This window comes from Trematomus bernacchii, unplaced genomic scaffold, assembly GCF_902827165.1.
Source record: "Trematomus bernacchii unplaced genomic scaffold, fTreBer1.1, whole genome shotgun sequence".
NCBI lineage: Eukaryota > Metazoa > Chordata > Actinopteri > Perciformes > Nototheniidae > Trematomus > Trematomus bernacchii.
Genome location: NW_022987905.1, coordinates 1,661,899 through 1,675,534, shown reverse-complemented (window position 1 = coordinate 1,675,534; position 13,636 = coordinate 1,661,899). Strand labels below are relative to the sequence as shown.

Below are 13,636 nucleotides of genomic sequence, written 5' to 3'. Positions count from 1 at the left end.
CCCCACAGAGACGCAACCAAACGATCCTAACAGTTGGATCTATGCTGCCATCTACTGGTACTTTTCCAGCCACTTCACTCTTAGTATAAAGAATAATGAGTAATCAATGGAGTGGTATGAAAACATTTAATTGATTAATTTAGTTCAGTACAGCAATCAAAAGTAAATGTATTTATTAGCGAAACAAAAGTACATCCAGTAAGGTTGTGTGCAGTAATGAGGGGTTTTACAGATTCAGCAGGTCTGCCTGTTTCTCTTTCAATTCACTTACTCCTCTCTCCTGTTTCCACACTGTACACTTTGTTCTGTGGAACAGCACTTTCATAGTGCACTGCTGAATTCCTTCCAATGGTTATAAAAAGGGAGGGAATACATCAGGGAGATGTATGGGGTAATGGCAATGTAGGGACCTAAAATAGATTCAAGGGCTTTAGTCATCAAATAGTATACTGCACAGGTGTGGTTTTATGGTTTAGGCTTCTTTTACTGCTTCCATTGCAACATTGCAGTATTTTAAATCATAAGCATTTTGTGGGAAAGTGCCAATACACCCAATACGTCAAGTGTTAACAACTATGCACGGCAGCAAAGGTCCCCCATGACATGTTGACAGCCAAGATTTTGGTGTTAAATTGCAGTGTTTATTGCCACGTGAGAAATATAAGTGATGGAAACAGCACATTGCATGGAATAAATATATCATACAGATTGCAAGGTTAGCATGCAGTCCCCTCTGGTCTTTCATAAATTAAACAGCAGGAAAAGTGAAAGAAAGGCTGTTTTCAGATTGTCGCTGATGTACCATGCCCATTTCTCTTCCTTGAGCTGTAACAAGCCCAATTCTGTGAGGATCTTTTTCCAGGCATGAAGGAGAAAATCATTAGTTTAAATTGATCTAATTAATATGGAGGACAGACACCCCGGCCCATCTGATTAGTGTGGAAGTCAAGCCTTTCACGCCACTCGCCTGACCTCCACACTCAATGATGTTGAAACCACAGAGGCACTTGGTTCCAGGCGCTTGAGTCGCTGACCCAATCAGAGGGCCACAGGGTAAGAAAAAAAGAAAACCTTATCTCTGTGTAACAGTGAGGCGGTGAGAAACTGATTAAGCCACAGAAGAGAAGAGATAAGAAGAGCAGAATTACTTTATATTAGCAAAGTAAGAAGGTGGAACATTGCATCGAAAGGCAGATGTCAGTGCAAAGCATAGAGGGACACAAAAGCTCCAGCCAAGTTAAGACAGAGAGGCAGAGAAGAGCCAGTAGCTACTTTAATGCTACTGATGGTATCTTGTTTTTGGCATTGCTGGAGAAACTGTCTATGAGATGTTCTTACCTGTGGCCATGCTGATTTGGGGTATTTGCAGGACTTGAATTCAGCATGTTCCCTGTACTGTTTTAATGACTGAGTCCTGTATAATGGGATAACAAAAACAAAAAACAGAATGTTAATGACAGTAACATTTTGTCTTGAGAAACTTCAATCATAAGTTAGAGGTTGGGTTTAGGGACGTTTAAAAAAAGAAATACACGCACTCACTCAGTCTGTGTACTTGTCTTTGTAGGCCAGCAATCATTTAAGTAATTAATGCAGCCTTATTTAAAGAGGTCAACATGCCACAATAGGATTTCCTGCTTTTTTATTTGCTATAGATTTGCATGTTTTTAGGCTGTAAATCCAAAGTTCCTAAACCACCAGACGCAGTTTAATTTAAAAAAAGTAAACTGGGAGGGAGTTTTCACAATGTTTAGGTAGACTTTACAATCAATTGATTAATTTACAAAACATTTACACCATTAATCAACAATTCAATGAACATTTGCATCCTTACAAGCCTAATTATAAAAATCATATATCACCAGTAAACATCATGTTGTAAAGGTGAAGTGAAAACTACTGTTTCCACTTTAGCAACCCTCCACTTATGTGTTGTTCAGGCATATTTGGGCTAGGCTACAGATAAAGCTCCCAGGTTAAATTAAAATGCATATATCCAACGTAATATAACGTAAACATATTATATAAACATGTTGTCATGCATACACTTTTGGGGTTCAAAGAAAAAAGGTTTTGTTCAAAGCTAATTTAGAACATATCAAACACAAGTTAATGTACCGTAAAGACGCCGCTGTTGATTGCGACAGAAACTCCGGTGTGACATCATATCACTTTACGACAACACAGGCCTTCCGGTTGTATTTAGCGGAGCGCTTTTTTTTAATAACGCTACACGTTATCATTTAAGTTGCTTGCGAGGCCAGTATCTGTTCAACTATACAATGGGGATTGAGGAGGAAGCGGACCGGACGCTCTTCATTAGAAATTTAGATTCAAGAGTGACGGAGGAGCTTTTGTTCGAGCTGTTTATACAGGTACTGTTGTGGATAAAACTAGACAAAGCTAACTAATGCTAACTAATGCTAACAAACGAAAGCATTTCAGGGATGAAATGACACAAAAGTGTGAAGTTATGAAGTAATACGCCACAATACGCGTATATGTTGTTACGCTAATGTTTTTTATGCACACGCTGCGTGCAATCTATATTTTGTAATGTTTGTACAGGTGCCGTTGTCGCTAAAACTAGACATAGCTAACGAGCAAATGTCAATAATGCTAACAAACCGAAAGCGTGTCACATATAAAATGTCCCAACCATATTAATTCATTAAGAAATACGCTCATTTTCGGTTATATGATGTTACGCTAATGTTTTTATGCACACGCTGCGTGCAATTTTAATAGAGACTGACTTTGTTTGCTAACGGCAGCTAGCATTTGCTTTAGCTACTTGTTGTTTATGTACGTCATAAACAGCATTTGCTTATTTTTGCAGGCAGGACCTCTGACCAAAACTAAGATTCCAAAAGATGCGGATGGGAAACAGAAAACATTTGGTTTTGCCGTCTACAAACATGAAGTGTCTGTGCCGTATGCCATGCAGCTCCTGGACGGTACATCGGTGCACGGGAGAACCCTTCACGTGCAGTTCAGATCAGGTGAGTTATTTTGATCTCTTTTGACAACTTGTCAGTCAGTACTTAGAACATATTCCTTTTAACGGAGCTGCACTTCTAGACACGTGTTTAGAAGTAATCTTAGCCACAGTTTGTCCCCCTCGTCTATTAAAGTACATTCGTGCCATCTTAGCTTACCCAGGTTATCTTAAATATATTATTAGCTTGCATTTTGTGGTTTGTCAGGTTGTGGTACTGCTAAACTGACTTCAAGGAATATGTTGGATATCATTTGTTAAAATGCAATCTCAAATATAACATGGCTGCATCTCAAACACACTGATTGTTGCACCTGTGTCTATACCGAACTCCAGAACATGGCACCCATTGATAAACAAACAAAATATAAAAATATTATGTAAAGCATGAATATCTGCTGGATCCATGCCAAATACACTCTTTGAGTTCCCTGTATCATTTCAAGCCTATATTTTATTCGACATGTCTTATGCCATGTAAAACGAAGGCCAGAAACCAACATAACATTCTCACATGTTGAATAAATAAGGTTTCATCTCAAGTCAGATAATATTGCTCATATTCTTGCTGTGTGTGGTAATAAGATGGTTTTGACTATTGTGTCATATAATGATCAGTAACACAAATTGGCACAAAAAAAATACAATAGTTATCATTTAGTCATTTTCTCATTCAATGATATGTGTCACTGTTGGTAATTAACAAAGCACATTAATTTATCCATCACTAATCAACAGTGTTTTTCTTTTTTCCCCCATCATAGGGAGCAGTCATAGCAACAGTCCAGGGAACTCACAGAATACAAGTCCGGCAAATACCCCAAATCCGCACGGACAGAGGTAAGAATGTCTCATCGCACCGTGTGTGTGTGTGTGAAAACTGTGCTCTTAGTGCGGATGAGCTGATCTCCATGTTTGACTCGACATGTACACTAATATTGGATTCTGTTGCTCCTTTTACGCTTAGACGCACCAAAGTTCTCTCAGAGCCGTGGCTCAATGACTGTACTCGTGCTCTCAGATGCGCTTGCAGGCGTGCAGAGAGAAAATGGAAAAAGGATAAACTCCATGTCTCCCTAGAAATCCTTCGTGCTTGCCTTTCCGACTACCAGACGGCAGTCAAAGCAGCCAAAACAGAGCACACTTCTCTGTTAATCTCCCAAAACAGCCATAAACCTCAGGTTGTTTTTAATGTCCTTAACTCTATCATTAATCCCTGTGATGTTTCTTAAATTGTGCCATCGACTACTCTCTGTGATAATTTTGCAGTATCTGCACTTAGGCTAGCTCACACTAGTGCTACCCCAGATCCTGCTCCTTTTCTGTGCCCTGCTGTCCTCGACCACTTTGAGCCTGTATCCCTCTCTTCTCTCTTGGATGTAGTCAAGCACCTTCGGCCGACAAACTGCACCTCAGATAGCATTCCCGTGGTGCAGCCACTACTTAAAAAGAAAAATCTCGACCCCTCCATTCTCGCAAATTTTAGGCCCATCTCCCAGCTACCTTTTTTATCTAAAGTCCTGGAGCGAGTAGTCTATGCCCAGCTGCAGTTGTTCTTAACCATGCATGGCATCCATGAAAAGTTTCAGTCTGGCTTCAAACCCATGCACAGCACTGAAACAGCCCTTTTAAGAGTTTTTAACACTAGAACCGCCAATCGGGTCAATTTGCCCCAGAGCTGTTTTTTATTGTATGTAACTTTTTTTCAATTCAATATTAAAGTCTCCCAGTCCGTGACTTTTCCTGAAAGTGTGTTATGTAGCACCCTATGTTGTTAAAAATTGTCGATATGAAGTCAGATTGAAGAAATCGCCAAAAAAATTGCCATTTATACCTATTTCCGCCCAGCGGGTCATATTGACCCCACCCCTTTTCATATAAACATGACGTGTTGCTATAGCAACGCCTTTTGTCTACTGTGGTTCCTTATAGATTGAGAGAGAGAGAGAGAGAGATAGATATATTGATAGATAGTTATAGAGAGAGAGAGAGATAGAGACAGTCTGTAGTGAAGGAGTGCGCTCACGGGAGACTGCTCGCATTGCGCTCCGCAGCAAACAGCTGTGGGGCGAGTTGAAAGTACGTTATGCTGGCCGGGGTGTCTAAATAATGCTTCCGGGCCAGCGGGCCATTTATAATGTCGAGCCCTCTATGAAAAGCTGAGAGTCCACAGATTCTATTGGTATACGTTTCATCCCTGTGCGATCAAAACTCACTGTTCAATAAAAGAACATTTTACCTTGAAAATCAATGCATTCTAATAGCGGGTCAATTTGACCCAGGTGGCGGTTTTAGGTATACAAAAACCTCTGGCGGTTCTAGTGTTAATGATCTGCTCCTAGCCGCGAACTCAGGTAGCATGACACTGTGGACCATAGCATCCTGTTGTCGCGGCTCGAACAGTCCGCAGGCATCACAGGCTCTGCCCTTGCATGGTTCAGGTCCTACCTGACAGACCGCAGCTTCTCAGCGCAGCTCGGTGCCTTCTCCTCTGCTAAAGCCCCTCTTACCTGTGGGGTTCCCCAAGGCTCTATTCTGGGCCCCATCCTTTTTCTACTGTAGGTTCAATTCTCACAAAACACAACATCCCCTTCCATTGTTACGCTGATGATGTACAGATCTATCTGCCTCTCAATTCTAATCTCAACTCATTACAGCTATTGATGGACTGCTTGACAGAGATCAAATCCTGGCTGAGCCAAAATGTCCTTAACCTCAACGAGAGCAAGACCGAGGTCATCTTTTTTGGACCCCAGCCTCTCCGGTTGAAATTCTGGGCTCCCTCAATAAAAACATCCTCCCCTCTTGCCCCTTTCACACCGGCGCTTTTCCAGCTCCTGCTGGGAGCTAGAGCCTGAAAAGCGCCGGTTTTTCCTGTTCACACCGCAGCGGCGGCGCGTCATAGCTCCGGAATGCGGTTCACTTCCAGCTCCAAAAAATTGTCGGTCCAGAGGCAAGAGCTTCGGAGCTATGACGCGGCGTCGCTTACGTCTCTTACGTCGAGGCGTGCAGGAAACCTTACTTTGACCATCCGTTCGCTGTTATTGATCATTGTGGAGATACATGGGCTGTACAGGTTGTCATGTCCGAGTATCAGAAGTAGAATCATAATGAAAAATACGCCGGTAAAAAGTGCCTGTAGAAAACGGCTTAGCAAGTAGTCAGTTTAGCTTCGGTTGCTATGCTAACATCACCCATGTTATACCAGAGAAACTTTCATAACAGCGTTGTGATGCCAAACAGTGTCAATTCAGACTGACACACATTCACTTAAGGGGAACTGGGGATATGTATCAGCTGCTTGCCTGTAGAAAACGGCTTAGCAAGTAGTCAGTTTAGCTTCGGTTGCTATGCTAACATCACCCATGTTATACCAGAGAAACTTTCATAACAGCGTTGTGATGCCAAACAGTGTCAATTCAGACTGACACACATTCACTTAAGGGGAACTGGGGATATGTATCAGCTGCTTGTGTGACAGTCAGACAGTGAATACTTTAGAGCCGTGTGAGCTAACCCGGAGCTAACGGGAGAATACACTCCCGTTGAAGAGCAGCCAGCACTGCAGCGGTCGGTAAATGCCGCTGAAACACATTAATAAACAATGAACCACGGCACTCTGGAGAAAAGTATAATGTTGGAGAAGTCGTTATTTAATTTAATCTGGCTTCGTATGATTAAAAGCAACACGATCATCGACCCGATGCAGACCCCGGCCCGTTGTTGTTGTGGGAGAAAATCAGCGACGTAAACTGACGTCATGACGCAGCAGCGGCAGCTCTGGGCAGTGTGAACAGAGCGGGAGCTGAAAAGGGAAACGGGAGCTGAACCAGAAAAGCTCTCGCGAGGAGCTAGAAAGTGAAAAGCGCCGGTGTGAAAGCCACATCTGTCATGAACCTTGGAGTGACCTTCAATAGCCCTTTTAAATTTGATAAGCAGGTCAGCACCGTAGTCAAAACCTGCTTTTTTTTTTTAAATACGACTATTGGCCAAGACCAAGTCGTTTTTATCTTTTAAATACCTAGAAAGGGTTATTAAAGCCACAAGGCTGGATTATTGCAATGCTCTATACGTGGGTATGGACCAGGCGTCAATTAGACGCCAGCAGCTAGTGCAGAACGCAGCTGCGCGTCTTCTCACTGGCCACAAAAATCGTCACCACCATCACCCCAATTCTGGCCTCACTGCACTGGCTTCCAATTTGGTTCCGAATTGATTTTAAACTCCTTTTTATTTGTTTTTAAAGCACTAAATGGGCTGGCTCCGGCCTATATAGCAGAACTCCTCCATCGCTACACCCCAGCCAGAGCATTAAGGTCGGCTGACCAGCTGCTGCTGGTAGTGCCCAAGACCAGACTCAAAACCCGAGGTCACCGAGCCTTCGCGGCAGCTGGCCCTAGGCTCTGGAACACTCTGCCCCTCCATGTAAGGTCGGCCCAGACCCTAGGGGTTTTTAAATCAACACTAAAAACTCACTTCTTCTCTCTGGCCTTCTAGTCAGAGCGGAGCATGACACCTGACATTTCCCATTGTTTGATTTTATATTTGCTGTTGTAATTTATTGTCTTCTGTTTGAGATTGTAGTAATGTGTTATTGGCGTTATTTATTATTTGCATGTACAGCACACAACCGCGCGCGTGTCTGTGTGGCTCTTGGCAGCACAAAAACTGGAGCTCTGGCCAAAAAGGTGGCATGAAATGGGATTGGACCGGTCTGTATTTACTTTTGTAGAAGACTGTGCAATCCTTTCCATTTTTTTTATGCCAGATTTCATCATGCAGCACTGCCTGCTAACAGAATATGCTGGAAAACCTGAGTGATTGCCCTGGCTTTACATTAGGCACTATTAGACCGGTGTAATGTTTAAAGATTAGTTTTAGTTTACAAGTTTTGCTTTCAAGGGTTCTTAAAGGTCCCATGTCATGGCCATTTCTACTGATCATAATTCCATTGTTGAGGTATACTAAAATAGATTTATACTGTGCAATTTTCCAAACTCACATTGGTTTCTCATACAGCATCTCTGTAAAGTATGTGTATTCACTCTCTGTCCTAAACGGCTTGTTGGAGCTCCTGCCCCCCTCCCTGTGAGCCCAGTGTGCTCTGATTGGTCTCTGACTGGAGGCTCGTTGCTGCTCGCAACGTTGCTGCTCGCAGCCCGTCTGCTCTGCTGATCAGACAGGCTTCCGTGTCTGCGATACACAGAGAACAAGCAAAACTCATCCTGAGCACACACAAACACTCACAGCCGAAGTAAAAACAATAAGTGTGGCTTGATATTGAGTAAGAAAAAGGTTTATAACGCTGTGAGAATGGGTCTGCGGAGAGCATTTCTCCGCGATCCCAACGTAGTAGTCCGAAAAACGTTTACCCATTTAAACAGTCGTGGTAGATACCTTGTTTGTTTTAAACATCATAAATACACAAATAACAATGAATACTTACAGGTTGTGTACCCGAATCTCCCGCTGGTCCAAACAAAGTAGGAACAGCATCGTTCTTCCGTGCCCTACGCTGTACATATCCGCCATGAATCGCTGAAAGGTTTGGGAAGCTTTGTTTCGTGAAAGCCTGGCAGAGGGTGCGGCCATAGCTCTGGGCGTGGCTACTGGGTGTCCCTACGTAGCGATACCCAGGAAGAAAATGAGAAATCTCCAACGAGGCGTTTTGGGGAGGTATTTTCTGTGTTAGAGTTTTACTCGCTACAGGGTGTACTTTGAGGGTTTTTGACTCTGCAGACCGTTTACATGCATAAAAACCTTCATAACACACAAGGGGACAGGTAATAACCGGAAAAGCATGACATGGGACCTTTAAATAATTTGAGTTGAGTAAAACATATTTCTGGTTCAATTCATGTACATTTGTGTAAATATAACTTTAATGGAAACGATTTTATTGATGTCTAACAGTTCGGTATATAAGCTAAATATAAATCAATTATAATGTAGGCGTAGAATAACAGAACTGTCTGCAAAAACATGTCAAGATAAAGATTTATCGACTGCATTCACCTGGCAATGTACCAAACCAACATGGATTTAAACAATAAGTGGCATTAGCCGCATTCACACCGCAGTACTTTTCCCACTTTAGTTCCGATATAGTTCCGAAATGTCGCGTTCACACCAAAAAGAGCCGGAACTAAAATTAGTTAATCAGAACCTTTTTTTTACCCCCTGCTAGAGAGCAGGTACTTTCGTGGGAGAAAAAGGTTCCTATGTCTGATTGGCTGGGCGGATTGCAAACCACGCCCCGTAAAACTCCCAAAAAGTTTTGTGAAGCTGCCATTTTATTATCCTCGCATTAGCATCATTAGCATTAGCCCAGCGCACAAACGCAGAGAGACTAACTTATGGCAACACAAAAGAAAACATGGGAGCGGTGGAGATGAGGAGATGTCGGCGTTCTGGCGATTTACTCTGAAGGCTTCAGTAGAAGCTGCTGGGAGTCCCAGCAGCTTCTACTGAAGCCAGTCCCCAACTCCGGGGACTTCTGGCCGGGGACTTCGGGTGGCAGTACACGCCGTGAAGTTGTTTGCGGCCTGCCAGTAAACCCAAAGAAGAAGAAGTGACGTCAGCGGCTTCATTTGCCTAATCCTTCCCCAGGAACTTATTCCGGTGTGAACGCTATCTGTACTTAGTTCATGAGAACTAAAGAGTTCTCATGAAACTTTGTGGGAAAAGCCTAATAATGCTTACAAAGATAACAAGGAGTCGTGAGTGAGGGCAAGCAGAGGGGCATATTGAGGTGAAGGTGGTAAACAATCCCCTTGTTGCAACACCAGCTACAGGTGGATGCAGCTTTTTGTAATCAGATGAGTTAGACTTGGCTTCCTCACCGTGCTGATGGATCTTGGCACATCTCTAACCACTGAAAAATAATTCTTCATTACTTCAAACAGCATGCTACATCCAACAAAACGTTATATGACCTAATTTGCAACGTTGGTAATATCTGACTTCCTTGGCTCGATGTATATGGATAAATCATTTGTTAACTTTTGTTGTTTGACACGGTACTCTTTGCTTGAAGTCTGAGTTTACATTATCAAAAAAGTGGGATTTCTGATTGAAATGCTAGGAAATAGTTTTCTGCTCGAGTTCACTGGCATTATGTTCTTAACAATGGATCTTTATAATTATTGTGTGGTCAGATTAACAGAAGAAATACTAAACCACTACAGTATGGGCTACTGTATTCATAGTAGTCATTAATGCTCATGCTGCCTTCACTGTGAACGGTTGCTCTTCATTCTCCAGATTCATTTTCAACCCTCTTTTGTACCTCCAACTGTATTTACATGTGAACTTGACTAAAACTGATTATTTGTAAAGCAATCCTAGCACACTTTAAAATGTGTTACTTTTCTATGAATGCCGAAGAAGTGAAATAAGCCCAAAGCATGAATTAGAATGAGTCAAATAATCAAAAGGTCATACAGATTCTTCTCCCAAATGGGTAGTCATTATGTGTAGCGTGCACCAGACTCTCTGAATACTTTACTTTTTAATGTTAAGAAAATATTTAACAGTGTTTTGCTTCCCTCCTGCAGGACCCCGGTCCACTTCAGCTCTCCACCATACACTCCTCCACCCCAAATGAACAGGTCCCTTTCATCTCCCGACAGTCTGCAGAAGCATGTCATGGTACCCATTTTATTCTTTTATTTTCACACAACACCTCACAGGATCTTCTTATGTGATTGACATGCAGAGGTCTGCTCTTTGCAAAACATGAAGACATGTTTACGTTGTATGATCTGACAGAACTAGAAATAACCTTTTTAGGCCTCAATGAACCGTATGAAACGCGTCATGTTATCACAGATATGTTTCCGCCTGCTCACACAGTCATGCACATACTTGCTGAACACAAACGGTGTTTTATATTATGTGATTTGTTGCTGTCTGTCATTGTTCCATCAAAGTTTTTTGTAGTGTAGGGGCTTCTTTCTTTCAGTTCTGCAATTACAAATGATTAAGTAATGACGAAAAAATATATTTTTTACAATATTATGAAAGGGGCAGATTATTTATTTCAAATACTTTTTTTCAATACATTAATTTTATTACATTTTTGGAAGAAGTGAAAATGATGGTGCATGCTAATTATAGGAAAATAAAAACAAGGCTCATGTTATCTATACACTTTCTATTCCTTCGTAGATGAACAACATGATGTGGCAGATCCAGATGCAGCAGATTGAGCAGTTAAATGGCGGTTTCTCCAAGCCTGTGCAAAGGCAGCCGTCGGCGGGGGGGAATGCGGGAGGAGCCGGCAGCGGAGGAGGCGGCAGCGGTGGCGGCGGCGGCTCCCGTCACCATGACAACGCCCCCTACCGCCACCCGGCCCAGATGCAGGGCGGCGGCAGAAACCAACGCTACGGAGAGGAAGCAACTACCGGTCGTCACCAGCAACAAGGCCGGGACAACTATCAGCAACAAGACAGGAGTGGTAATCGTCACGGTGACAGCAGAGGTGGCAAAAGACACCATGACGATAAAGGCGGAAACCGTGGCAACCAAGATAATAGATGGCGACGGTACTGAGACATGCAAAGGACTTCTGTAGAGACTTTACACATTTATGGACAACTTCCACACAAAAAAAAGAGATCATGGCTTTTGTTGACATTCACATGTATACTCAGGTTGTTTGTACATGATTCCACCACTCTGAAGATTTGATAACTTATGCCTTAGAGACGTTTTTGTTTACTTTTTAAGGTGTTTTTAAACTTCTACACTTTCATGTGAGTTTGTCCTCACAGAAAATATTTTGAGCTGTATTGATGGAGAGCAAGGAAACGTTATTGAACACGACTCGTCATTTTAGATGATCGAGATGAAAAAAAAACATGTATTTATAGAAAAAAAGATTTGCAATATTGGACAGTTTATGTTATGCAAAAACCATTCAGATGGTGCTGCAGAAATTCTTCAGGTATTTTGTAAAATACGACAGCTAAAGATTCCACCAGCACCAGTTTTACAATAATAGGGCACCATCCTTTTTTAATGTTGGATCTGTTGACCATGCTCTTTATAAAAAAAAAAAATAAGAGCTTTATTTAATTTTTTTATTCCGAGTCTGTAAGACGAACTGTTTTAAAAATGTCCATTACTATAAAGCTCCTTTCATTTGATTGTTGCAGTGTCTTTCATCTGGCCACAACACACACGCCTGGGTCTTGGCTGTAAATCATGAATGCTATTTGCAGCCCTTTGTGTATTTGACTAAGTGAGCTATTGTATGTCGATGCTACATGCTGTAATGCATGCACACACAGCCTCATCTGCACCTAAAAATGGCCGACGTGTAACTAATATGCTTGTGCTGTGAGTTTAAAAAGTAATCTACAGGTGGCGCCACACACATCCTTTTATTGAATCAATTAAGATGTTAAATATAACTGAGCCACATGATCAGCTCCTACATCTGACCTTTCTATTTAGGATGCTTTCAAGTCTTTACATGGATTTGAAACTCAGCCTGGTCACTTTACAGCATGCAATTATGTTAAGGTTTATTTATTGTTCACCAAAGTTGAACACTTGATATCGTGTTCTCTTTTAACGGAAGAGGCTTAACACCACTTAGGTTTTTTTTTCTCAATTTACTGATGTGAAAAATGTCCCATCCCAGAATTAGCAGCACTTTGATCCTTCACATCTCATGTTGCGATGAGCTTTTCACAACATATACCGCAGTGTCTCTGTTCGGACTTGTCTGCAACAATGTGATGATCAGATCCGTTAATGTCGGTGTTGAGGTTATAATCTACCCTTCCGAAAGTGCTTATGCCACTGCTAGTGCGCGCTATAGACAATATACCCGCCAATAAATCTCCCAGTGTCCAAAAGTGGGTTTGCATTTGCACCTTCGGCACTGGTCTTGCTTGTAATCTTTCTCGTGTCAGATTGCATCCTGATGCTCCCAAACGGCTCTAATAGAGAGTATCCTCTGCTCGGTGTCAGTAGCCCTTATTACGCTCCTGGCTGCGGCACAGCTCTTTTAATTGGTTGATCTGCCTGGCGTCTCCAGCCCTGCAGCGGGCGGATTAGAGAGGCCGCTCAGTAGCCGCTGCTGTGTGGACTTATATAGAAGCGTGTCTGCTCAAATGATCCACTTCCAAACATCCAGAGACCCTCCCCTCCCTCTGCAGCAGCCCCGCGCCGCGAAGTGACAGCAGCCGCGAGGCCCGGATCTTGGCACAGACTCAGGTTGTTGGGTTCATCGGTGCCACAGTAGCCCGAGGAAAAGCCTTGGCCTAATTTAGCTGCTCATAGTCTTTGTGTTTTCATGCAGTCTTGATCTCTTTAAAATGTGTGAAAAGTGTGAAAAAATCGGATACTGTCAGGTTAAGGTTAGGTTTTCTGAAAGCAATACATGCACAAAAATGAATACAAAACATTTCGTATTTAGTCAAAACAAACAGAATATGAACGGTGTATTCAAAAGAAGAGAGGATTATTTGAGAAAAACAAATGTGTGAAAGTTGTGAGAAAATCTTAGTGTCAGGTTTTCTGGAAGCATTAAATGCAGTAAAACTAAAACCAAACAAACGTTGTATTTAGTAAAAACAAGCAGAATATGAACGTTGTTCTCAAAATAAAGAAGAAAAAAAAAACTAG

The 13,636-nt window shown here is 42.2% G+C and overlaps 1 protein-coding gene across 1 annotated transcript; it reads left to right on the top strand.

The window, feature by feature from the left end:
* Positions 1–2,164: 2,164 nt before the first annotated feature.
* Positions 2,165–12,147, top strand: rbm7 (RNA binding motif protein 7). Its single transcript, XM_034114866.1, has 5 exons — positions 2,165–2,375; positions 2,840–3,002; positions 3,763–3,838; positions 10,555–10,648; positions 11,168–12,147. The coding sequence occupies exons 1-5, from the start codon at positions 2,283–2,285 to the stop codon at positions 11,549–11,551; spliced, it is 810 nt and encodes a 269-aa protein (XP_033970757.1). The 5' UTR covers positions 2,165–2,282; the 3' UTR covers positions 11,552–12,147.
* The last annotated feature ends 1,489 nt before the right edge of the window (positions 12,148–13,636 follow it).

Bases quoted from the DNA above. Each gene is read 5' to 3' on its own strand.
- rbm7 (XM_034114866.1), top strand. From the start codon at position 2,283: ATGGGGATTGAGGAGGAAGCGGACCGGACGCTCTTCATTAGAAATTTA. The intron at 3,003-3,762 runs GTGAGTTATTTT...CCCCCATCATAG, and splicing joins TCACGTGCAGTTCAGATCAG to GGAGCAGTCATAGCAACAGT. The intron at 3,839-10,554 runs GTAAGAATGTCT...TCCCTCCTGCAG, and splicing joins CCAAATCCGCACGGACAGAG to GACCCCGGTCCACTTCAGCT.